Here is a 27,341-nt window from a genome sequence, read left to right on the forward strand (position 1 = left end):
CAGAGAACTCCCTGCCATATTTAGTAAGTTGACAACTCCACAAAAGCTTTGCTTTGGGTCTTCTGCTCCAGTTTGAGGTTTCTTTTTCATATATTAACCAGCACTTTAAATATGAAATGAATCCTATAACTTTTTTTAAACTATGTGTATTGTCCTCAAATAGTGAGGAAAATATAGGAACTCAGACTGAAATACAGAATGTTTTAAAGACATCAACTGATTAGACTCAATTTACTACATTCATCAAAGGCAATCTCAGTTTTCAGCCATAGACCAAATCTGTTTGGTCCCCAGCAGTAGTTTCCCAGGTACATGCTCTGCATTAAATATATATATGAACTTGCATACATCCATATGCCCACATTTCAGAAAACTCAACCAAATTCTCCCTTGGATTATACACCATTTCAACAGAATCTCCTAGGAATATACATAAGAGTATGCAAATCTAGATCCATCACTGCTGCATAGTCCACTGTTTTTGCATTCATTTCATGGGTTTTCCTTCCATTTGGCCTCATTCTTAAGTCTTTGGCAGGTTAAGAGTGAGGTAAATTTTTTGGAAACGTCTCATATTTATTGATCCTCCTTCACAGCATAAATTACACAATGCAGTCATCTGAGGTGAAAGAAGGAATTTTGTTAATATCTGATATAAATATTAATTCACAAGCTCTAAAGACACAGGAACCCTTATCTTCCTGTGCTTCTAAAACATTTCAAACCTTTGATGGGGCACAAAATCTTCTATTCCCTTCTGAGCAACTAATATTTTTTTAAACACCACAATGGTTTCCTTTTCTTTCCAGTTTCTGTCTGCTGTTTACAAATAGATCCTTATGGCTCTATGAATTCAAGACAATTATACCTTGAAATTCACTGGAATGCCATCAGACCTGTTATTCTGGGGACTTTCGAGCTGCATAAATAAAATGTAAACTATCTGAATATATAGGCATAGAAATACAGAGGCATTGCTTTCCATAGGCATAGAAAACAATATGAAAAGCTATCTGTAATTAAGAAGAAATGATAGGTAAAACTGTAATTTCAAATAATTCATCCAGCAAAGAACAGAAGTGCATAAATATAAACAAAAGGCAGCGTATTAGTTCTCCATAGAGATTGAATTAAATCTAGTTGGAACAATTAATTACAATACATTAATTTATATCTTAACAATTACTGTATATTTCTTCGTATTCATCAAACCCAGTCTTTTCGCGCAGGTGCAAATTCTTTGAATCTCTTTCCTACCGCACTTGAGACCTTGGGCTTTTGTTTTGAACTTGCCCGAATCCTGCACTGCTCTGCCACCTAGCGCTCTGAGGGAGGGTGTATTACATCAAATGCCGGCGCAGGATGCTCAAGAGAATAGATGTGTCTCTATAAAAACATTTTATTACCGTTTCCTCACTAAATGGGTGATTAATGAGCAACTTGGTTTAACAGCCTCTAAGGATACCGTAATTGATCGCTGCCAGACATCGCCTCTATGCCTGCAGATCTTAGTAATATACAAATTTGTTTAGCAACTTGCATCTTTGTATGTTAAGATATTACATCATCTTTATGGATCTTTTGAAAATGCAAAATAAATTAATTTTTACATAAAATCCTTATAGAACAAAAACTGTAATTGAATATCAAGTGTATTTAATCATATGAAATTTTTAGACAAAAAATGTCTATTTCAAGTTCTAGCAAGTACCCAAAGAATCAAAATTAAATTACTGGTGCATAAAATTTTTGTTTGTAAATAGATTCCAAAGCATAGCATTTGCAACAACCAGCTTGTCTCTTGTTAATTTTAATTTACACTGTTTCCAAAAGTGTGTTTCTACATTAGCACTATTCTGATTTATATTTTTCTAAAATAACATTTAAACAGGGCTTATTTCAAGTAACAGATCAGGCTACATATTTTAGAGGAATTTTCATTGTTTGCAATTTTATTTAAAGGTAATGGAGCTTGACATTGGTAGAGTTGACATGGCAAAGCTATGAAAGTGAGCTTTGCTCCTCTTTTGAAGGAAAAGTCATTCAAGCAAGCCTGGTCTGACTCTCACTGAAGATAATCTCTTCTATGGAAAATTAACTGGTACGACTTGAATTACATATACAAATCTTCAATATTTATCAGTTAGTTCTAATTTTTCCTTTAGATTCCATGAATACCAAATTATTTTCCCAACACATTACTCAGAAAGGACTATGAAACATTGTCAAGCATCTCCTCTTGTCTGGATTGCATAAATACAGAACCAACATAAACTATATGGCTATGAGATGAATCACAAAATGGCTGGGGTTGGAAGGGACCTCTGGAGATCATCTAGTTCAAACCTCCTGTTAAAGAAGGTTCATCTAGAGCAGTTTGTGCTTTGGAAAAATCCCTGCAGTCATCTCTCCTCGAGGCTGAACAGGTCCAGCTCCCTCAGCCTGTCCTCCAGTCCCTTAATGATCTTTGTTGAACAAGACAGGGAACCCCTGCTGACCCCTGGGGAACACTGCTAGGTACAAGCCTCCAGCTGGACTCTGTGCTGATGATCACAATGCTCTGCGATCTGCCACTCAGACAGCTCTGACCTAGGGGAATGCTATGGAAGACAGTGTCAAAAGCCCTGAAGAAGGTTAAGAAGACATTATCCACTGCTCTTCCCCTCATCCCCCCAGCTAGTCATTCCATCATACAAGGATGGTTAGCCAAGCATGATTTCCCCTTGGTGGATAAATGTTGACTACTTGTCATAACCTTCTTTTCTGCCTCCACACTAGGAGATGACAACAAGGCCATTCCATCACCTTTCCAGGGACTGAGGCTAACCAGCTTGTAGTTCCCTGGATCCTGTCCTTCTTGTTCTTTTTGAAGTTCTCATGTACCTTTCCATGATTTTACAAATAACCCTCAGCACTTGAGGGTGCACCCCTTCAAGGCCCATGAATTTCTATTTTTTTTTTTTCTTTTTCTTAGATGCCAGCTCATCACAGTGGGTGTTAAGTTTCCCTGGACATCCACAATGCTAATCTGATACTCCACAACACAAAATCTTTTCTCCAGACTTTTTCACTTGCCTACTGAGTCAGAGATTCCTGAGGGCTGCCTTAGCAGTAAAGACTAAAGCAAAAAGAAACCTTCCATAACTCTGCATTCTCTGGATCCTTTGTTACCATCAGCAGTGAGCCCATGTTTCCCCAAATCTTCCTGTTGCTGCTGATGTACTGGAGGGAGCCCCTGTTGATGTCCTTGATATCCCTTGCCAGATTTAATTCCAAATGGACCTTAGCCTTCCAGATCTCATTACTGTATACTCTGAAAACATTCCTATATCCCTCCCAAGTGCCCAAAAACCCTGCCCCTTTTTTCACAAGCTTTCATAAACTTCCTCATTCTCATTATGTTTTGCCAGAAGCTCATTGCTCATCTTTTCAAGTGTCTTTCCCCTTTGCTTGATTTCTTACCTGCAAAAATTCAGTGATTTTGATCCTGGAGGAATTGATGCTTATTCAGCTTTTTTCCTACAGTACTGTCAAATATTAATATCTAAAAATCAACTAAGTGCAATTGGCAAGGTCCTATATGTGGGCAAATCTAAGGACCCTCACACTCTCTCTAAAATACACTGCCCTGAGGGAAAGTATGTATCTGCCTTACTGCTTGGCTAATCTCACCTCTAATGTGTCAGTCTCATCCCATGCAGCTCTGTCAAAAGTTAGCTTTCCACTCCACATCCTGCTGGACACATTTTATTGGCTTCATTTCGGAACAAGCAAAAAATCAACACAACTGGACTAAATTCTGTTTGGACAAATCAAAAGGACTTGTGTCATTTGCTTGGATACTGAATGGCATCAATTTACACATATCAGCTTTCATTATGCCCTTACTTTATGGAGGAAACGTAATACCTCCACTAACATCTGTTACTACAAGTTCTGCTTCCAAGCATGGGATCCAGAGCAAGGAAAGCAAAAGCGAAACATTCCAGCACACACCAGCCCACCCCTTAAGCAGGCATAAGGAGCTCAGCCAACTGTAAATTAAAGATATTGGGGAAAGTGTGGTCCTGTGAGCTCCACTTCCATATTCCTAAAATCCATACTGCCACTTTTCTGACCCTGACAGAAGATTCCTATGGGGAGACCCCCACCAAAAAAACCCATGATGTAGAAAGCCAGGGAACAGTTCTGTCAGCACAGCTCCCTGAACTAGGAAGCAAAGGAGAACATAAACCCAAGTGCCAAGGGAATAGAGGGGCAACCCAGACACAGATAGTGTTCTTCTCAAGGAGGCAGTCCCTTTGGTGGCAGAGAAAAACAATGAAAGGAATAGGAGAGCCCACATAATCAGCAAGTGGCTCGAGGGTTGTTGTCACCAGCAGAATATAGGGTTCTTTGAATATGGGGCAACTTTTATAGCATCTGCTCTGCTGGCACTGGATGGGCTCCATCTCTCTGTTAACAGCTGAAGGATGCTAGTTCATAAACTGGCAGAAGTCATGGAAAGTTCCATTTATTTCTATCTTTCGCACGCTCTTACAGGGTTCGCGCAGCTTAACCAGCTACTATTGGCTAATACGTTCTGTTGATCCTTCCTTTTCTTGTCCACAACATCATTGTTTTTCTTCATTCTCGCTGCTCCAGAAAAGTTCCAAGAGCACTGTCCCCGGAATTGTCATTTGGCTTGAAAGCTGGGTCATGCAGACAGGCTTTTACTAGAATATCTTCCTAGATATATAATATTCATATCATAAGAATACTTAATTAGTCTTCCTAAAAACTGTCACAAGCAGTGCATAGCACTTAGAGAAGAATTATGAATAATGACATTTGTCATGGGGTAGCTTTACCTTTAAGGTGGTTTTGAGAGCTAAGGAAGTTGAAACTGCTGGTGGCTGATGGGAGTTTTTTCTCCTAACCAATTATCAGTCATTTCTAAAATTGACTGCAGGTCTGACCATTAAAAAGTGAATTCAACCTGTGAACACCCCTTTAAGAAGTACAGTCAGAGCTCTCTTGTCATTTTTTGTTTCCAGCTTTTGAGAAAGTAACAGGGCACTGTCGTATCCTCCTCTTTCCCACCCCCCCCTCTCCCTCGGCTGGATAAGGCCGCAGAGGATGAAAGGGGGGGGGGGGGGGGAGGAAAAGAAAGCAGAGCTGCTCAGTTACTGCTGCTGCTGGACTGAAACCTGACACCATGAAGTCTTACAGCTTTTTTAAAGATTTTAATTCTTTTACTACCTGGATAAACGTACAGATTACTCCTTTTCTCAGAAAGATAGAGAAAGAGGGACAATCAACATGAAAACATCATAAAACCACCAAAAACAGTGAGGAAAAGAGTTAAGTTTTAAATAAGAGAGAGGGAATAAGAAGATGCTCTATAGCTGAAATATCTTTCTGTTAAAGCTATGGAGATGGATAATAATAGTTTAAAAAAGACTCCTTTAATTCATAACAGAGTATTGGGAGGAATAGAGTGTTCAAAGTGGTGGGAGAAAAAGAGAGAGTACTTGTGATACTGTGAGTTGCTGGAACTGGGTAAAGTGAAAATTTTGAAGCCTTGGGGGCAAAGAGAAAACTGCCTACCAGGAAAGCTCACAGAGACTGATGAAGAAGACTTTTGCCTTTAAATAACTCATCCTTAAAATAACATCCCTAAACTCATGGCCCATACACACCTCAGAGTGATGTGAAATGAGAAGAGAAGATCTGATGACATTTCCCGGCAGCTGACATCAAAGCCATAGAAACTATAACAGAAATAGTTTCCTTGTGAAAAACTCCATAAGTTAGCAGAAGGAGACTTCTGTTTCTCTACAAAGACTGATGATAAGACTCTAGCAAGAACTGGGACTGTTTTTGACCACCAAAGTTCTAAAGTTTTTTTGTCTCTATATTATCATGTGTACAAAAAAATGGTCGAGTAGTGGGAGATAAAAGGGTTTTCTGGAAGTTTATTCTGGTGTTCTTATTCTTGTAGTTTGTTAATAAACTGTCTTTATTCCTTTAAAGTTTTAAGCTTATTTTGCTCTTGTTCTAATCCATATCTCACAGCAAGAAATAAGTAATTTTTTTAGTTATTGGTTTAAAACCACGATAACATTCTAACGAAATATTATCAATTTAGTAAGAATTGATAGTAAAATACTTGAAGATCTCTTACGATTGCATCAGGAAACTTCCCTTATTCTGGAGTGCTGATTTTTCTGGATTCTTCTTCTTGGGTTTACATCCTCATGGTCAAGAACCACTTTTACACATACAGATCTCTCAGTGTCTTCCGAGAGTGAGCTGAGTGACTGTTTGCGAAGAGCAGCAGTTTAATTCAGTGAAGCATGGTTTGTGTTCTTCTGAAGGGACTGGCAGTGGTTATTTTGCCGAGCTCAAAAGGAGACTCAATCTTTGTAGCTTTGAACTTCTTATTCTTTGTGTCCTCATTATTTTCTCCAGTTGTGCTAACTGCATGTTCTAGCACCCATTCCTCACCCTGCAAACCCAATGAGCCGCAAAGACCACCGCATTCACCTCTGAGCAACTTTATTTTAAATAAAGTCTAAGGGCAGACTTGGCTTTATTTTTATTTTTTTTTATTTTTTTTATCATGAAGAATATCTGCTGAATCCACAGACTTTGAAAAGTAAGCTGAGCGAATGAGGGGCTGTGGACAGGTGGCCTTCATTTCTGATGAGAACCAATTCAGCCCTGTAAGTCTGGATGAGTTGAAGGAGACTGCTCACAAGCCCAGGCTCCCGGCGCATGACATTTACCAATACGAGAAGGGTGGCTGAGATCAAGAAAGTCTTGCACACTCCGGCTTCTGTCAGATTGCATTTTATTGAAAAACCAGCAAAACAGTTTCATGCTTGCCAGTCATACGGCCACTTAGTGATATGTGTTAATTAATATGTGTCCAAACAGACAGTGACACTGTATATGGCCATACTTCTGTCCAAAAAGATTAGAGATGTGATATGCATCCTATATATTTGAAAACTATATTTAGTTTTATTATTTTATTATTTAATTTTATTATTTTATTATTTATTATTTTATTATATATAAATAATATTTATTATTGATTTTATTATTTTATTATTTTTATTATTTATTTTTTATTATTTTATTATTTTAGTTGTCATAAGTATTTATGACAACTTTCCTGTCATAAATACTTACAGATTATAAATACATATTATACATACAGATTATAAATACAGATACATAAATACATAAATAATTACAGAGCATAATATTTTTACTGTAGATAGTCACTATAGATAGTCACTGTTGTCACTATAGATAGTGACATAATCTACATACTGAATTTATAGTGTTTTATTATCATATCTATTCCAATGATTTTTTTCATTCTATAACATTTTACTTATTTAGTAAACATAATTTAATAATAAATATATATCATTTGCTGTAATTATATAGGAATTATTTCTAATTGGTTTTCTATTTCATTTCCATTTTATTTATGAAATTATTGTTTTGTATTAAATACAATACATGCATATATGTATATATATATTTTTAAGTATATCTATGTAATAAAAATTTGGCCTCTCATAAATGCAGTAACTGTAGAGCATGAATATGTGTCACAACAGGAAGTGACATTACATATGTGCTCCATCTTTTTGTCAAATCATGCGATCATTGATAAACTATTGTTATCATTTGTATCTATTAAAAACAGAACTCTATCATTTGTATCTATTAAAAACACATCTGTTAATAAAAGTCTTTGTAGCTATTTATATATATAGCTACACGTTCTAGTTATATATGTGTATATCTATTTGTCTGTGTATCCCATTCCTTCTTCTTTGTCACGGCACTAAAAAGCGATCGTCTGCCAGCAGCTGCACGCCCCATGAGCACACACATGCAAAGGTCAAGAAGAGGGCGTGGTGAGGGCCTTGGAACACAAGCCCTGTGAGGAACAAGTGAGGGAGCTGGAGCTGTTTAGCCTGGAGAAACAGAGACTCAGAGGTGACCTTAGCCCCTCTCTACAACTGCCTGAAAGGTGGCTGTAGTCAGGTTGGGGTCGGTCTCTTTTTCCAGGCAGCAAGTGATGGAAGGAGAGGGCACAGTCTTAAGCTGTGCCAAGGGACATTTCGGTTGCATGTTAGGCAAAAGGTTTTGACTGAAAGAGTGGTAAAAGTAGAGGAATTGTCTTCTCAGGGGAGGTGATGGAGTCACCATCCCTGGATGTGTTAAAAAAAGATTGGATGTGGCACTCAGTGTCATGGTTTAGTTGAGGTGGTGTTAGGGCATGGCTTGAACTTGATGATGTTAAATGGCTCTTGCGACCTAGCAATGCTGTGATTCTAGGAGCCCTGCTAACAGTGGCCATAGGCCAGCAACCTCGCCAGGCGATGGCGCAGATCAAGGTAGGCTTGCATGGCCTGGGAGTGGGCAGCCCGATCCTGCCACAGGCTGTGGAAGAGGTTGGATGGCCTAGCCGTTCGTACATCTGGGGGCAGCCTGATCTCCTCTGGAAGCCTCTGGTTGCCCACAATAAAATGCTGCAGGTGTTTCTTTTGCAGAGCTAAGCGCAGCTGCTCCAGGACATCGGACAGCTGAAGCAGGAAATACCTGCTGTGCCACTGTGAGAGCGGTACGGTGTTCAGCTGGTGCATGATGATGGTCTTGATGGAATGGATGGAGAAGCCCTTGCACTCCTGAAAAGCTGCAGCAAGGAGCTGCAGGCATTTGAGGTGCGAGCTGTCCTGAGGGAGCTGCCTGGCCATGTGCCGGAAGAACTTTGTCTCTGCCATGCTGTAGGTCTCAGGCCACACTGTGCTTGGGGTGTGGGCCCCTCGAGGCCGGCTGCTGATAAAGATGTCCGAGGTAAATCGCTGTAGCCCAAGCATCACTTGAACCTGGAAGCTTTCCTGGCCGTTGGACAGCCTGAGGTGGCAGAAGCGCTGGGAGCAGTGCAGCGCTAAATGCCAACTGCGTGACTCAGGCAAACGCTGCCAGCTTACTCCCAGCAGTCTGTAGAAGAAGTAGACCGTTTTCTCCACGTCAAGGTAGGAGCCGGTGCACAGCATGTCTAGGAGGTTGGGCTGCTCAGTTAGCATGCCAATCACGTCAGGGTGGTGGCGGAAGCACATCATGTTCACACCCTCCTGCCCCCTCGGGCAGCTGCACACCAGCTCCACGCGGACGCGGAAGTTCCTGCCGGGCCTCAGCCAGTCAGTGTCACGCTCCAGGCGGAAGATGTGGCCTGAGGGAGCAGTCAGGGGTACAAGCACATGGTACACACTTTCCTCCCCGCTCTCAGTCCAGCCTTCAAAGGCACTGCCAAAACCAATGGCTTGGTGCAGCACCGGGAAGAAAGTCCCAACCAAGGAACGCCTGAGGGCACTTAGCAATTTCTCCATCATGGCCGTTGTCCTGTCGCAGCCTGCCTGCAGGTCCTGTGCAGGCCACTGTATGCGCTCCTCCAGAAGCCATGCCAGATTGTATGACCGTGCCTCGTCCTCTTCCTCGCTCTCCTTCTCCCGCTCGCCGCTGACCTCTGCCTCACGCCTTCTCTTCCTCCACATAAACCATAGGGGCAAGAGAAGAAGCAAGAGCCCGACAAATGCCCAGACCTGCCAGGCCTGCAAGGCAGACCAGAGCAGGTCTCCCCAGGATGGGCCACTCTGCATCAGGGCGAGCTGCTCCACCTCCAGCTCCAGCAGAATCCTCTCGCGTTCCTGGAATCTTGCACGCTCCTCCATGAGCAGACGCGTCGCCTCGTCCAAATCGTCCCCCACGGGCTGTGGGTAGTGGACTATGCTTTGCAAGAGCAAGAACCACAATACCCAGGTATCCATGGTCTGCAGGAGGATAGAGAGAAGGCTGTGAGGGGAGCGGGGAAAGAGGCAGCTGGCAGTGGGAGCAGCAGGTCTGGGAATCCCAGGGATCTGGGGGCAGCAAGGCCTGTCCCACTGCCCCAGCAGCAGCAGCAGCAGCAGTAGCAGTAGCAGCTGGTACCCTAGCCAAGGCTCTACCATGAGGGGCTGTCCCTGCATGCAGCAGGGAGAACCCAGCCCCAGGTGCAGCGTTTCTGCCCCGGCCCTTATCCCCAGCACAGCCTCCCCGCCACATGTGCACTCACCGCTTGCCCAAGCAATACAGGGCCAGAGTTACCTGCTGGGGCCTTTTCCAGCTGCCCCCATTGTGAGGCGCCCCCTGTGATGTCACAGGTGCCGCAGCGCATCACAAGCCAGCCAACTGCACCCTTTGTCCCTACCCCAGCTCAGCCACTTAGAGTGGCCCTGGTTAAGGGCTTAAGGCTGCTTTGGAGTAAATCTTCTTCAAAGAACGTCCCTTGGTCTTTCTTTTGTCTTTCTGGCCTCCATTGCCAGTCTCCTAGATCTCCATGTTGGAAGGCACCCTTGGGGATCATTGAGTCTAAGCCTCGACTCCACACTGCTTGAGCTACCCTGAAATCTCTGCATCATGCGGCTTGAAAAAGTCCCTGAAGTTCACACAGTTCCACTGCAAACTTAACACTGCCTACTCCACCAGGTCCCCAGATGGCACATGCCCATGACTTTTAAACCTCTCTGAGGGGGGTGACTCAGCCATTGATTGCCCTAGGCAGCCTGTTGCCAAGCTTGAGATCCTTTTGTTGAAGGAATACTTCCTGGAGATCCAATCTAAATCTCCTTTGGCACAACTTGAGGTCATTTCCTCTGATCATATTGTTTGTTCCCTGGGCTGGTAAATCTAATGAGCCCCAATTAGCTACAAACTCCCTTCAGGCACCATCTGCATTGTGTCGGGTGCAGATGTTAGGGCTGTGAGACCAGCTCTTCCCAGAGGAGAGGAAAGGTGCTGCTTTTGCACTCTGGTCCCCGGGATGCAGTGGGACCAAATGGCTTGTCAGTGGGCAGAAGGCTGCCAGGAAGTGTTTCCATGCGAGGAGAACCTTGCTGCCAAATACATCACCCAAGGCAATCCGTCCCCTTCCAAGCAGAAGGAAAAATCAGAATTCTCCTTGTAGAAAATGGGAAGCTTAAGAGGGAAAGTCAGTGCCGGAATGTGCCAGGATACCCACGTGGGTTTTGCCAACCTGCAAGGCCAGACCGTGAAGGTGGGATCCCGGCAGCCAAGAGATGCCCTCTTGCTCTGGGGCCTTCCATGGAACTGGCAGCACAGATGAGAGCCTTTCCTTGGCCTTGGCCTTCAGCAAGGCCACAGTGTGGGCAAAGCCCGAAGTCCCTAAGAAAGCCGCTCAGATTTACACTGGGCAACCTGAAGGATGCCTGAGGACAGACAAGCTCAACAAGGTGCTAGTGCAGTAGAGCTTAGGCTACAGCTTTCTGCCCTTGTATCTCTGGAGCCTTGCAGGGGAAGGCCGCATGGCTTGGGGTGACTTTCAGCAGCTCTCCTGCTAACAGCCCCGGGCCCGCCAGGCTGTTTGGTCTCAGGCCTGGCAAGAGCAGAAAGAAGCCCCCAAAGCCTGGCTTTGTAGAGCCCTGAGACAAGCAAAGATGAGGAGAGCGCGGAGAAGAGGCCATCAGCAGTGCACAGCAGCTTCTTGCAGCCAAAAATGACAGAAAATTCAAACACTATTGTGGTTTGGGGTTTGTGTTGTGCTTTTTTTGGAGCCTTTTCCCCCCGCCACAGGAAAACGTGTGGCATTTTCTGTGTTGCGCACCTGGATTTGAATGGTCTGCTCTTGGTGCTGCCTAGACAAAACTCAAAACTGTGCCTTTGCCCCTCTCCTTACTCTGTTATCATTTGTCATTTCTTGGGGGTTTTTGGGTAACACCGTTTCTTTTTCCTCACCTTGTGCTCAGGAGCTGGGAGGGCCGCCAATCTCCCTCCCCCCAGCCCAGCTTGGCCCTGAAAGGTTTCTGCAGTAGGGTAGCGCCGCATGCTGCCAGCACCTGTGGCAGAGCCCAAACCTCACGGCAACGCTGCAGGAATCACTGCCCCACCGCCCATCTTGTCCAGCTCTGGAGCTCATTTAAATGGTGGGGTTTTTAATCTAGCCGCCTGAAGAAAGAAACAATCCTATGGCAGAGGGAGCTTGAGGCTGTAATTTCGGGATCAAGCAGCAGGTGGGGACAGGACTGGTTAAAGCTCAGCCGACCACAGGTGTCATGGCAAGAGGCAGTCGTGCCGTCCTGGTTGCCTGTGTAATGTGCCCCTTCCATTGGCTTTGGGATGTGATGCATTTGGAAAGAAGGCGGGGTTTTAATGGAAAACCGCTCCGAATATTCACACAGTCCTCTCAGAGGTAAAAGTGAACTTGGCTTTATTTCTATCTTTAGCACGCTCTTACAGGGTCCCACAGGGATCGCGCAGCTTAACCAGCTGCTATTGGCTAATACGTTTTGTTGATCCTTCCTTTTCTTGTCCACAACATCATTGTTTTTCTTCATTCTCGCTGCTCCAGAGAAGTTCCAAGAGCACTGTCCCCGGAATTGTCGTCTGGCTTGAAAGCTGGGTCGTGCAGACAGGCTTTTACTAGAATATCTTCCTAGATATATAATATTCATATCATAAGAATACTTAATTAGTCTTCCTAAAAACTGTCACAAGCAGTGCGTAGCACTTAGAGAAGAATTATGAATAATGACATTCTAATGAAATATTATCAATTTAGTAAGAATTGATAGTAAAATACTTGAAGATCTCTTACGATTGCATCAGGAAACTTCCCTTATTCTGGAGTGCTGATTTTTCTGGATTCTTCTTCTTGGGTTTACATCCTCATGGTCAAGAACCACTTTTACACATACAGATCTCTCAGTGTCTTCCGAGAGTGAGCTGAGTGACTGTTTGCGAAGAGCAGCAGTTTCATTCAGTGAAGCATGGTTTGTGTTCTTCTGAAGGGACTGGCAGTGGTTATTTTGCCGAGCTCAAAAGGAGACTCAATCTTTGTAGCTTTGAACTTCTTATTCTTTGTGTCCTCATTATTTTCTCCAGTTGTGCTAACTGCATGTTCTAGCACCCATTCCTCACCCTGCAAACCCAATGAGCCGCAAAGACCACCGCATTCACCTCTGAGCAACTTTATTTTAAATAAAGTCTAAGGGCAGACTTGGCTTTATTTATTTTTTTTTATTTTTTTTATCATGAAGAATATCTGCTGAATCCACAGACTTTGAAAAGTAAGCTGAGCGAATGAGGGGCTGTGGACAGGTGGCCTTCATTTCTGATGAGAACCAATTCAGCCCTGTAAGTCTGGATGAGCTGAAGGAGACTGCTCACAAGCCCAGGCTCCCGGCGCATGACATTTACCAATACGAGAGGGGTGGCTGAGATCAAGAAAGTCTTGCACACTCCGGCTTCTGTCAGATTGCGTTTTATTGAAAAACCAGCAAAACAGTTTCATGCTTGCCAGTCATACGGCCACTTAGTGATACGTGTTAATTAATATGTGTCCAAACAGACAGTGACACTGTATATGGCCATACTTCTGTCCAAAAAGATTAGAGATGTGATATGCATCCTATATATTTGAAAACTATATTTAGTTTTATTATTTTATTATTTAATTTTATTATTTTATTATTTATTATTTTATTATATATAAATAATATTTATTATTGATTTTATTATTTTATTATTTTTATTATTTATTTTTTATTATTTTATTATTTTAGTTGTCATAAGTATTTATGACAACTTTCCTGTCATAAATACTTACAGATTATAAATACATATTATACATACAGATTATAAATACAGATACATAAATACATAAATAATTACAGAGCATAATATTTTTACTGTAGATAGTCACTATAGATAGTCACTGTTGTCACTACAGATAGTGACATAATCTACATACTGAATTTATAGTGTTTTATTATCATATCTATTCCAATGATTTTTTTCATTCTATAACATTTTACATATTTAGTAAACATAATTTAATAATAAATATATATCATTTGCGGTAATTATATAGGAATTTTCTCTAATTGGTTTTCTATTTCATTTCCATTTTATTTATGAAATTATTGTTTTGTATTAAATACAATACATGTATATATGTATATATATATTTTTAAGTATATCTATGTAATAAAAATTTGGCCTCTCATAAATGCAGTAACTGTAGAGCATGAATATGTGTCACAACAGGAAGTGACATTACATATGTGCTCTATCTTTTTGTCAAATCATACGATCATTGATAAACTATTGTTATCATTTGTATCTATTAAAAACAGAACTCTATCATTTGTATCTATTAAAAACACATCTGTTAATAAAAGTCTTTGTAGCTATTTATATATATAGCTACACGTTCTAGTTATATATGTGTATATCTATTTGTCTGTGTATCCCATTCCTTCTTCTTTGTCACGGCACTAAAAAGCGATCGTCTGCCAGGAGCTGCAAGCCCCATGAGCACACACATGCAAAGGACAACAAGAGGGCGCGGTGAGGGCCTTGGAACACAAGCCCTGTGAGGAACAAGTGAGGGAGCTGGAGCTGTTTAGCCTGGAGAAACAGAGACTCAGAGGTGACCTTAGCCCCTCTCTACAACTGCCTGAAAGGTGGCTGTAGTCAGGTTGGGGTCGGTCTCTTTTTCCAGGCAGCAAGTGACGGAAGGAGAGGGCACAGTCTTAAGCTGTGCCAAGGGACATTTCGGTTGCATGTTAGGCAAAAGGTTTTGACTGAAAGAGTGGTAAAAGTAGAGGAATTGTCTTCTCGGGGGAGGTGATGGAGTCACCATCCCTGGATGTGTTAAAAAAAGATTGGATGTGGCACTCAGTGTCATGGTTTAGTTGAGGTGGTGTTAGGGCATGGCTTGAACTTGATGATGTTAAATGGCTCTTGCGACCTAGCAATGCTGTGATTCTAGGAGCCCTGCTAACAGTGGCCATAGGCCAGCAACCTCGCCAGGCGATGGCGCAGATCAAGGTAGGCTTGCATGGCCTGGGAGTGGGCAGCCCGATCCTGCCACAGGCTGTGGAAGAGGTTGGATGGCCTAGCCGTTCGTACGTCACGGGGCAACCTGATCTCCTCTGGAAGCCTCTGGTTGCCCACAATAAAATGCTGCAGGTGTTTCTTTTGCAGAGCTAAGCGCAGCTGCTCCAGGACATCGGACAGCTGAAGCAGGAAATACCTGCTGTGCCACTGTGAGAGCGGTACGGTGTTCAGCTGGTGCATGATGATGGTCTTGATGGAATGGATGGAGAAGCCCTTGCACTCCTGAAAAGCTGCAGCAAGGAGCTGCAGGCATTTGAGGTGCGAGCTGTCCTGAGGGAGCTGCCTGGCCATGTGCCTGAAGAACTTTGTCTCTGCCATGCTGTAGGTCTCAGGCCACACTGTGCTTGGGGTGTGGGCCCCTCGAGGCCGGCTGCTGATAAAGATGTCCGAGGTAAATCGCTGTAGCCCAAGCATCACTTGAACCTGGAAGCTTTCCTGGCCGTTGGACAGCCTGAGGTGGCAGAAGCGTTGGGAGCAGTGCAGCGCTAAATGCCAACTGCGTGACTCAGGCAAACGCTGCCAGCTTACTCCCAGCAGTCTGTAGAAGAAGTAGACCGTTTTCTCCACGTCAAGGTAGGAGCCGGTGCACAGCATGTCTAGGAGGTTGGGCTGCTCAGTTAGCATGCCAATCACGTCAGGGTGGTGGCGGAAGCACATCATGTTCACACCCTCCTGCCCCCTCGGGCAGCTGCACACCAGCTCCACGCGGACGCGGAAGTTCCTGCCGGGCCTCAGCCAGTCAGTGTCACGCTCCAGGCGGAAGATGTGGCCTGAGGGAGCAGTCAGGGGTACAAGCACATGGTACACGCTTTCCTCCCCGCTCTCAGTCCAGCCTTCAAAGGCACTGCCAAAACCAATGGCTTGGTGCAGCACCGGGAAGAAAGTCCCAACCAAGGAACGCCTGAGGGCACTTAGCAATTTCTCCATCATGGCCGTTGTCCTGTCGCAGCCTGCCTGCAGGTCCTGTGCAGGCCACTGTATGCGCTCCTCCAGAAGCCATGCCAGATTGTATGACCGTGCCTCGTCCTCTTCCTCGCTCTCCTTCTCCCGCTCGCCGCTGACCTCTGCCTCACGCCTTCTCTTCCTCCACATAAACCATAGGGGCAAGAGAAGAAGCAAGAGCCCTACAAATGCCCAGACCTGCCAGGCCTGCAAGGCAGACCAGAGCAGGTCTCCCCAGGATGGGCCACTCTGCATCAGGGCGAGCTGCTCCACCTCCAGCTCCAGCAGAATCCTCTCGCGTTCCTGGAATCTTGCACGCTCCTCCATGAGCAGACGCGTCGCCTCATCCAAATCGTCCCCCACGGGCTGTGGGTAGTGGACTATGCTTTGCAAGAGCAAGAACCACAATACCCAGGTATCCATGGTCTGCAGGAGGATAGAGAGAAGGCCGTGAGGGGAGCGGGGAAAGAGGCAGCTGGCAGTGGGGGCAGCAGGTCTGGGAATCCCAGGGATCTGGGGGCAGCAAGGCCTGTCCCACTGCCCCAGCAGCAGCAGCAGCAGCAGCAGCAGCAGCAGCAGCAGCAGTAGCAGCTGGTACCCTAGCCAAGGCTCTACCATGAGGGGCTGTCCCTGCATGCAGCAGGGAGAACCCAGCCCCAGGTGCAGCGTTTCTGCCCCGGCCCTTATCCCCAGCACAGCCTGCCCGCCACATGTGCACTCACCGCTTGCCCAAGCAATACAGGGCCAGAGTTACCTGCTGGGGCCTTTTCCAGCTGCCCCCATTGTGAGGCGCCCCCTGTGATGTCACAGGTGCCGCAGCGCATCACAAGCCAGCCAACTGCACCCTTTGTCCCTACCCCAGCTCAGCCACTTAGAGTGGCCCTGGTTAAGGGCTTAAGGCTGCTTTGGAGTAAATCTTCTTCAAAGAACGTCCCTTGGTCTTTCTTTTGTCTTTCTGGCCTCCATTGCCAGTCTCCTAGATCTCCATGTTGGAAGGCACCCTTGGGGATCATTGAGTCTAAGCCTCGACTCCACACTGCTTGAGCTACCCTGAAATCTCTGCATCATGCGGCTTGAAAAAGTCCCTGAAGTTCACACAGTTCCACTGCAAACTTAACACTGCCTACTCCACCAGGTCCCCAGATGGCACATGCCCATGACTTTTAAACCTCTCTGAGGGGGGTGACTCAGCCATTGATTGCCCTAGGCAGCCTGTTGCCAAGCTTGAGATCCTTTTGTTGAAGGAATACTTCCTGGAGATCCAATCTAAATCTCCTTTGGCACAACTTGAGGTCATTTCCTCTGATCATATTGTTTGTTCCCTGGGCTGGTAAATCTAATGAGCCCCAATTAGCTACAAACTCCCTTCAGGCACCATCTGCATTGTGTCGGGTGCAGATGTTAGGGCTGTGAGACCAGCTCTTCCCAGAGGAGAGGAAAGGTGCTGCTTTTGCACTCTGGTCCCCGGGATGCAGTGGGACCAAATGGCTTGTCAGTGGGCAGAAGGCTGCCAGGAAGTGTTTCCATGCGAGGAGAACCTTGCTGCCAAATACATCACCCAAGGCAATCCGTCCCCTTCCAAGCAGAAGGAAAAATCAGAATTCTCCTTGTAGAAAATGGGAAGCTTAAGAGGGAAAGTCAGTGCCGGAATGTGCCAGGATACCCACGTGGGTTTTGCCAACCTGCAAGGCCAGACCGTGAAGGTGGGATCCCGGCAGCCAAGAGATGCCCTCTTGCTCTGGGGCCTTCCATGGAACTGGCAGCACAGATGAGAGCCTTTCCTTGGCCTTGGCCTTCAGCAAGGCCACAGTGTGGGCAAAGCCCGAAGTCCCTAAGAAAGCCGCTCAGATTTACACTGGGCAACCTGAAGGATGCCTGAGGACAGACAAGCTCAACAAGGTGCTAGTGCAGTAGAGCTTAGGCTACAGCTTTCTGCCCTTGTATCTCTGGAGCCTTGCAGGGGAAGGCCGCATGGCTTGGGGTGACTTTCAGCAGCTCTCCTGCTAACAGCCCCGGGCCCGCCAGGCTGTTTGGTCTCAGGCCTGGCAAGAGCAGAAAGAAGCCCCCAAAGCCTGGCTTTGTAGAGCCCTGAGACAAGCAAAGATGAGGAGAGCGCGGAGAAGAGGCCATCAGCAGTGCACAGCAGCTTCTTGCAGCCAAAAATGACAGAAAATTCAAACACTATTGTGGTTTGGGGTTTGTGTTGTGCTTTTTTTGGAGCCTTTTCCCCCCGCCACAGGAAAACGTGTGGCATTTTCTGTGTTGCGCACCTGGATTTGAATGGTCTGCTCTTGGTGCTGCCTAGACAAAACTCAAAACTGTGCCTTTGCCCCTCTCCTTACTCTGTTATCATTTGTCATTTCTTGGGGGTTTTTGGGTAACACCGTTTCTTTTTCCTCACCTTGTGCTCAGGAGCTGGGAGGGCCGCCAATCTCCCTCCCCCCAGCCCAGCTTGGCCCTGAAAGGTTTCTGCAGTAGGGTAGCGCCGCATGCTGCCAGCACCTGTGGCAGAGCCCAAACCTCACGGCAACGCTGCAGGAATCACTGCCCCACCGCCCATCTTGTCCAGCTCTGGAGCTCATTTAAATGGTGGGGTTTTTAATCTAGCCGCCTGAAGAAAGAAACAATCCTATGGCAGAGGGAGCTTGAGGCTGTAATTTCGGGATCAAGCAGCAGGTGGGGACAGGACTGGTTAAAGCTCAGCCGACCACAGGTGTCATGGCAAGAGGCAGTCGTGCCGTCCTGGTTGCCTGTGTAATGTGCCCCTTCCATTGGCTTTGGGATGTGATGCATTTGGAAAGAAGGCGGGGTTTTAATGGAAAACCGCTCCGAATATTCACACAGTCCTCTCAGAGGTAAAAGTGAACTTGGCTTTATTTCTATCTTTAGCACGCTCTTACAGGGTCCCACAGGGATCGCGCAGCTTAACCAGCTGCTATTGGCTAATACGTTTTGTTGATCCTTCCTTTTCTTGTCCACAACATCATTGTTTTTCTTCATTCTCGCTGCTCCAGAGAAGTTCCAAGAGCACTGTCCCCGGAATTGTCGTCTGGCTTGAAAGCTGGGTCGTGCAGACAGGCTTTTACTAGAATATCTTCCTAGATATATAATATTCATATCATAAGAATACTTAATTAGTCTTCCTAAAAACTGTCACAAGCAGTGCGTAGCACTTAGAGAAGAATTATGAATAATGACATTCTAATGAAATATTATCAATTTAGTAAGAATTGATAGTAAAATACTTGAAGATCTCTTACGATTGCATCAGGAAACTTCCCTTATTCTGGAGTGCTGATTTTTCTGGATTCTTCTTCTTGGGTTTACATCCTCATGGTCAAGAACCACTTTTACACATACAGATCTCTCAGTGTCTTCCGAGAGTGAGCTGAGTGACTGTTTGCGAAGAGCAGCAGTTTCATTCAGTGAAGCATGGTTTGTGTTCTTCTGAAGGGACTGGCAGTGGTTATTTTGCCGAGCTCAAAAGGAGACTCAATCTTTGTAGCTTTGAACTTCTTATTCTTTGTGTCCTCATTATTTTCTCCAGTTGTGCTAACTGCATGTTCTAGCACCCATTCCTCACCCTGCAAACCCAATGAGCCGCAAAGACCACCGCATTCACCTCTGAGCAACTTTATTTTAAATAAAGTCTAAGGGCAGACTTGGCTTTATTTATTTTTTTTTATTTTTTTTATCATGAAGAATATCTGCTGAATCCACAGACTTTGAAAAGTAAGCTGAGCGAATGAGGGGCTGTGGACAGGTGGCCTTCATTTCTGATGAGAACCAATTCAGCCCTGTAAGTCTGGATGAGCTGAAGGAGACTGCTCACAAGCCCAGGCTCCCGGCGCATGACATTTACCAATACGAGAGGGGTGGCTGAGATCAAGAAAGTCTTGCACACTCCGGCTTCTGTCAGATTGCGTTTTATTGAAAAACCAGCAAAACAGTTTCATGCTTGCCAGTCATACGGCCACTTAGTGATACGTGTTAATTAATATGTGTCCAAACAGACAGTGACACTGTATATGGCCATACTTCTGTCCAAAAAGATTAGAGATGTGATATGCATCCTATATATTTGAAAACTATATTTAGTTTTATTATTTTATTATTTAATTTTATTATTTTATTATTTATTATTTTATTATATATAAATAATATTTATTATTGATTTTATTATTTTATTATTTTTATTATTTATTTTTTATTATTTTATTATTTTAGTTGTCATAAGTATTTATGACAACTTTCCTGTCATAAATACTTACAGATTATAAATACATATTATACATACAGATTATAAATACAGATACATAAATACATAAATAATTACAGAGCATAATATTTTTACTGTAGATAGTCACTATAGATAGTCACTGTTGTCACTACAGATAGTGACATAATCTACATACTGAATTTATAGTGTTTTATTATCATATCTATTCCAATGATTTTTTTCATTCTATAACATTTTACATATTTAGTAAACATAATTTAATAATAAATATATATCATTTGCGGTAATTATATAGGAATTTTCTCTAATTGGTTTTCTATTTCATTTCCATTTTATTTATGAAATTATTGTTTTGTATTAAATACAATACATGTATATATGTATATATATATTTTTAAGTATATCTATGTAATAAAAATTTGGCCTCTCATAAATGCAGTAACTGTAGAGCATGAATATGTGTCACAACAGGAAGTGACATTACATATGTGCTCTATCTTTTTGTCAAATCATACGATCATTGATAAACTATTGTTATCATTTGTATCTATTAAAAACAGAACTCTATCATTTGTATCTATTAAAAACACATCTGTTAATAAAAGTCTTTGTAGCTATTTATATATATAGCTACACGTTCTAGTTATATATGTGTATATCTATTTGTCTGTGTATCCCATTCCTTCTTCTTTGTCACGGCACTAAAAAGCGATCGTCTGCCAGGAGCTGCAAGCCCCATGAGCACACACATGCAAAGGACAACAAGAGGGCGCGGTGAGGGCCTTGGAACACAAGCCCTGTGAGGAACAAGTGAGGGAGCTGGAGCTGTTTAGCCTGGAGAAACAGAGACTCAGAGGTGACCTTAGCCCCTCTCTACAACTGCCTGAAAGGTGGCTGTAGTCAGGTTGGGGTCGGTCTCTTTTTCCAGGCAGCAAGTGACGGAAGGAGAGGGCACAGTCTTAAGCTGTGCCAAGGGACATTTCGGTTGCATGTTAGGCAAAAGGTTTTGACTGAAAGAGTGGTAAAAGTAGAGGAATTGTCTTCTCGGGGGAGGTGATGGAGTCACCATCCCTGGATGTGTTAAAAAAAGATTGGATGTGGCACTCAGTGTCATGGTTTAGTTGAGGTGGTGTTAGGGCATGGCTTGAACTTGATGATGTTAAATGGCTCTTGCGACCTAGCAATGCTGTGATTCTAGGAGCCCTGCTAACAGTGGCCATAGGCCAGCAACCTCGCCAGGCGATGGCGCAGATCAAGGTAGGCTTGCATGGCCTGGGAGTGGGCAGCCCGATCCTGCCACAGGCTGTGGAAGAGGTTGGATGGCCTAGCCGTTCGTACGTCACGGGGCAACCTGATCTCCTCTGGAAGCCTCTGGTTGCCCACAATAAAATGCTGCAGGTGTTTCTTTTGCAGAGCTAAGCGCAGCTGCTCCAGGACATCGGACAGCTGAAGCAGGAAATACCTGCTGTGCCACTGTGAGAGCGGTACGGTGTTCAGCTGGTGCATGATGATGGTCTTGATGGAATGGATGGAGAAGCCCTTGCACTCCTGAAAAGCTGCAGCAAGGAGCTGCAGGCATTTGAGGTGCGAGCTGTCCTGAGGGAGCTGCCTGGCCATGTGCCTGAAGAACTTTGTCTCTGCCATGCTGTAGGTCTCAGGCCACACTGTGCTTGGGGTGTGGGCCCCTCGAGGCCGGCTGCTGATAAAGATGTCCGAGGTAAATCGCTGTAGCCCAAGCATCACTTGAACCTGGAAGCTTTCCTGGCCGTTGGACAGCCTGAGGTGGCAGAAGCGTTGGGAGCAGTGCAGCGCTAAATGCCAACTGCGTGACTCAGGCAAACGCTGCCAGCTTACTCCCAGCAGTCTGTAGAAGAAGTAGACCGTTTTCTCCACGTCAAGGTAGGAGCCGGTGCACAGCATGTCTAGGAGGTTGGGCTGCTCAGTTAGCATGCCAATCACGTCAGGGTGGTGGCGGAAGCACATCATGTTCACACCCTCCTGCCCCCTCGGGCAGCTGCACACCAGCTCCACGCGGACGCGGAAGTTCCTGCCGGGCCTCAGCCAGTCAGTGTCACGCTCCAGGCGGAAGATGTGGCCTGAGGGAGCAGTCAGGGGTACAAGCACATGGTACACGCTTTCCTCCCCGCTCTCAGTCCAGCCTTCAAAGGCACTGCCAAAACCAATGGCTTGGTGCAGCACCGGGAAGAAAGTCCCAACCAAGGAACGCCTGAGGGCACTTAGCAATTTCTCCATCATGGCCGTTGTCCTGTCGCAGCCTGCCTGCAGGTCCTGTGCAGGCCACTGTATGCGCTCCTCCAGAAGCCATGCCAGATTGTATGACCGTGCCTCGTCCTCTTCCTCGCTCTCCTTCTCCCGCTCGCCGCTGACCTCTGCCTCACGCCTTCTCTTCCTCCACATAAACCATAGGGGCAAGAGAAGAAGCAAGAGCCCTACAAATGCCCAGACCTGCCAGGCCTGCAAGGCAGACCAGAGCAGGTCTCCCCAGGATGGGCCACTCTGCATCAGGGCGAGCTGCTCCACCTCCAGCTCCAGCAGAATCCTCTCGCGTTCCTGGAATCTTGCACGCTCCTCCATGAGCAGACGCGTCGCCTCATCCAAATCGTCCCCCACGGGCTGTGGGTAGTGGACTATGCTTTGCAAGAGCAAGAACCACAATACCCAGGTATCCATGGTCTGCAGGAGGATAGAGAGAAGGCCGTGAGGGGAGCGGGGAAAGAGGCAGCTGGCAGTGGGGGCAGCAGGTCTGGGAATCCCAGGGATCTGGGGGCAGCAAGGCCTGTCCCACTGCCCCAGCAGCAGCAGCAGCAGCAGCAGCAGCAGCAGCAGCAGCAGTAGCAGCTGGTACCCTAGCCAAGGCTCTACCATGAGGGGCTGTCCCTGCATGCAGCAGGGAGAACCCAGCCCCAGGTGCAGCGTTTCTGCCCCGGCCCTTATCCCCAGCACAGCCTCCCCGCCACATGTGCACTCACCGCTTGCCCAAGCAATACAGGGCCAGAGTTACCTGCTGGGGCCTTTTCCAGCTGCCCCCATTGTGAGGCGCCCCCTGTGATGTCACAGGTGCCGCAGCGCATCACAAGCCAGCCAACTGCACCCTTTGTCCCTACCCCAGCTCAGCCACTTAGAGTGGCCCTGGTTAAGGGCTTAAGGCTGCTTTGGAGTAAATCTTCTTCAAAGAACGTCCCTTGGTCTTTCTTTTGTCTTTCTGGCCTCCATTGCCAGTCTCCTAGATCTCCATGTTGGAAGGCACCCTTGGGGATCATTGAGTCTAAGCCTCGACTCCACACTGCTTGAGCTACCCTGAAATCTCTGCATCATGCGGCTTGAAAAAGTCCCTGAAGTTCACACAGTTCCACTGCAAACTTAACACTGCCTACTCCACCAGGTCCCCAGATGGCACATGCCCATGACTTTTAAACCTCTCTGAGGGGGGTGACTCAGCCATTGATTGCCCTAGGCAGCCTGTTGCCAAGCTTGAGATCCTTTTGTTGAAGGAATACTTCCTGGAGATCCAATCTAAATCTCCTTTGGCACAACTTGAGGTCATTTCCTCTGATCATATTGTTTGTTCCCTGGGCTGGTAAATCTAATGAGCCCCAATTAGCTACAAACTCCCTTCAGGCACCATCTGCATTGTGTCGGGTGCAGATGTTAGGGCTGTGAGACCAGCTCTTCCCAGAGGAGAGGAAAGGTGCTGCTTTTGCACTCTGGTCCCCGGGATGCAGTGGGACCAAATGGCTTGTCAGTGGGCAGAAGGCTGCCAGGAAGTGTTTCCATGCGAGGAGAACCTTGCTGCCAAATACATCACCCAAGGCAATCCGTCCCCTTCCAAGCAGAAGGAAAAATCAGAATTCTCCTTGTAGAAAATGGGAAGCTTAAGAGGGAAAGTCAGTGCCGGAATGTGCCAGGATACCCACGTGGGTTTTGCCAACCTGCAAGGCCAGACCGTGAAGGTGGGATCCCGGCAGCCAAGAGATGCCCTCTTGCTCTGGGGCCTTCCATGGAACTGGCAGCACAGATGAGAGCCTTTCCTTGGCCTTGGCCTTCAGCAAGGCCACAGTGTGGGCAAAGCCCGAAGTCCCTAAGAAAGCCGCTCAGATTTACACTGGGCAACCTGAAGGATGCCTGAGGACAGACAAGCTCAACAAGGTGCTAGTGCAGTAGAGCTTAGGCTACAGCTTTCTGCCCTTGTATCTCTGGAGCCTTGCAGGGGAAGGCCGCATGGCTTGGGGTGACTTTCAGCAGCTCTCCTGCTAACAGCCCCGGGCCCGCCAGGCTGTTTGGTCTCAGGCCTGGCAAGAGCAGAAAGAAGCCCCCAAAGCCTGGCTTTGTAGAGCCCTGAGACAAGCAAAGATGAGGAGAGCGCGGAGAAGAGGCCATCAGCAGTGCACAGCAGCTTCTTGCAGCCAAAAATGACAGAAAATTCAAACACTATTGTGGTTTGGGGTTTGTGTTGTGCTTTTTTTGGAGCCTTTTCCCCCCGCCACAGGAAAACGTGTGGCATTTTCTGTGTTGCGCACCTGGATTTGAATGGTCTGCTCTTGGTGCTGCCTAGACAAAACTCAAAACTGTGCCTTTGCCCCTCTCCTTACTCTGTTATCATTTGTCATTTCTTGGGGGTTTTTGGGTAACACCGTTTCTTTTTCCTCACCTTGTGCTCAGGAGCTGGGAGGGCCGCCAATCTCCCTCCCCCCAGCCCAGCTTGGCCCTGAAAGGTTTCTGCAGTAGGGTAGCGCCGCATGCTGCCAGCACCTGTGGCAGAGCCCAAACCTCACGGCAACGCTGCAGGAATCACTGCCCCACCGCCCATCTTGTCCAGCTCTGGAGCTCATTTAAATGGTGGGGTTTTTAATCTAGCCGCCTGAAGAAAGAAACAATCCTATGGCAGAGGGAGCTTGAGGCTGTAATTTCGGGATCAAGCAGCAGGTGGGGACAGGACTGGTTAAAGCTCAGCCGACCACAGGTGTCATGGCAAGAGGCAGTCGTGCCGTCCTGGTTGCCTGTGTAATGTGCCCCTTCCATTGGCTTTGGGATGTGATGCATTTGGAAAGAAGGCGGGGTTTTAATGGAAAACCGCTCCGAATATTCACACAGTCCTCTCAGAGGTAAAAGTGAACTTGGCTTTATTTCTATCTTTAGCACGCTCTTACAGGGTCCCACAGGGATCGCGCAGCTTAACCAGCTGCTATTGGCTAATACGTTTTGTTGATCCTTCCTTTTCTTGTCCACAACATCATTGTTTTTCTTCATTCTCGCTGCTCCAGAGAAGTTCCAAGAGCACTGTCCCCGGAATTGTCGTCTGGCTTGAAAGCTGGGTCGTGCAGACAGGCTTTTACTAGAATATCTTCCTAGATATATAATATTCATATCATAAGAATACTTAATTAGTCTTCCTAAAAACTGTCACAAGCAGTGCGTAGCACTTAGAGAAGAATTATGAATAATGACATTCTAATGAAATATTATCAATTTAGTAAGAATTGATAGTAAAATACTTGAAGATCTCTTACGATTGCATCAGGAAACTTCCCTTATTCTGGAGTGCTGATTTTTCTGGATTCTTCTTCTTGGGTTTACATCCTCATGGTCAAGAACCACTTTTACACATACAGATCTCTCAGTGTCTTCCGAGAGTGAGCTGAGTGACTGTTTGCGAAGAGCAGCAGTTTCATTCAGTGAAGCATGGTTTGTGTTCTTCTGAAGGGACTGGCAGTGGTTATTTTGCCGAGCTCAAAAGGAGACTCAATCTTTGTAGCTTTGAACTTCTTATTCTTTGTGTCCTCATTATTTTCTCCAGTTGTGCTAACTGCATGTTCTAGCACCCATTCCTCACCCTGCAAACCCAATGAGCCGCAAAGACCACCGCATTCACCTCTGAGCAACTTTATTTTAAATAAAGTCTAAGGGCAGACTTGGCTTTATTTATTTTTTTTTATTTTTTTTATCATGAAGAATATCTGCTGAATCCACAGACTTTGAAAAGTAAGCTGAGCGAATGAGGGGCTGTGGACAGGTGGCCTTCATTTCTGATGAGAACCAATTCAGCCCTGTAAGTCTGGATGAGCTGAAGGAGACTGCTCACAAGCCCAGGCTCCCGGCGCATGACATTTACCAATACGAGAGGGGTGGCTGAGATCAAGAAAGTCTTGCACACTCCGGCTTCTGTCAGATTGCGTTTTATTGAAAAACCAGCAAAACAGTTTCATGCTTGCCAGTCATACGGCCACTTAGTGATACGTGTTAATTAATATGTGTCCAAACAGACAGTGACACTGTATATGGCCATACTTCTGTCCAAAAAGATTAGAGATGTGATATGCATCCTATATATTTGAAAACTATATTTAGTTTTATTATTTTATTATTTAATTTTATTATTTTATTATTTATTATTTTATTATATATAAATAATATTTATTATTGATTTTATTATTTTATTATTTTTATTATTTATTTTTTATTATTTTATTATTTTAGTTGTCATAAGTATTTATGACAACTTTCCTGTCATAAATACTTACAGATTATAAATACATATTATACATACAGATTATAAATACAGATACATAAATACATAAATAATTACAGAGCATAATATTTTTACTGTAGATAGTCACTATAGATAGTCACTGTTGTCACTACAGATAGTGACATAATCTACATACTGAATTTATAGTGTTTTATTATCATATCTATTCCAATGATTTTTTTCATTCTATAACATTTTACATATTTAGTAAACATAATTTAATAATAAATATATATCATTTGCGGTAATTATATAGGAATTTTCTCTAATTGGTTTTCTATTTCATTTCCATTTTATTTATGAAATTATTGTTTTGTATTAAATACAATACATGTATATATGTATATATATATTTTTAAGTATATCTATGTAATAAAAATTTGGCCTCTCATAAATGCAGTAACTGTAGAGCATGAATATGTGTCACAACAGGAAGTGACATTACATATGTGCTCTATCTTTTTGTCAAATCATACGATCATTGATAAACTATTGTTATCATTTGTATCTATTAAAAACAGAACTCTATCATTTGTATCTATTAAAAACACATCTGTTAATAAAAGTCTTTGTAGCTATTTATATATATAGCTACACGTTCTAGTTATATATGTGTATATCTATTTGTCTGTGTATCCCATTCCT

General features: G+C 44.9%; 3 protein-coding genes across 3 annotated transcripts; all 3 read right to left on the bottom strand.

The window, feature by feature from the left end:
- Positions 1-8,354: 8,354 nt before the first annotated feature.
- Positions 8,355-9,839, bottom strand: LOC131575508 (inositol 1,4,5-trisphosphate receptor-interacting protein-like 1). Its single transcript, XM_058831095.1, has one exon. It carries the CDS (start codon positions 9,837-9,839, stop codon positions 8,355-8,357), a length of 1,485 nt encoding a protein of 494 aa, XP_058687078.1.
- Positions 9,840-14,847: 5,008 nt separating this feature from the next.
- LOC131575509 (inositol 1,4,5-trisphosphate receptor-interacting protein-like 1) lies at positions 14,848-16,332 on the bottom strand. The gene has a single exon (XM_058831096.1). The coding sequence runs from the start codon at positions 16,330-16,332 to the stop codon at positions 14,848-14,850; it is 1,485 nt and encodes a 494-aa protein (XP_058687079.1).
- Positions 16,333-21,355: 5,023 nt separating this feature from the next.
- On the bottom strand, positions 21,356-22,840 carry LOC131575510 (inositol 1,4,5-trisphosphate receptor-interacting protein-like 1). The gene has a single exon (XM_058831097.1). The coding sequence runs from the start codon at positions 22,838-22,840 to the stop codon at positions 21,356-21,358; it is 1,485 nt and encodes a 494-aa protein (XP_058687080.1).
- Positions 22,841-27,341: the final 4,501 nt, after the last annotated feature.

Source organism: Poecile atricapillus, chromosome 2, assembly GCF_030490865.1.
Source record: "Poecile atricapillus isolate bPoeAtr1 chromosome 2, bPoeAtr1.hap1, whole genome shotgun sequence".
In the NCBI taxonomy this organism is placed as follows: domain Eukaryota; kingdom Metazoa; phylum Chordata; class Aves; order Passeriformes; family Paridae; genus Poecile; species Poecile atricapillus.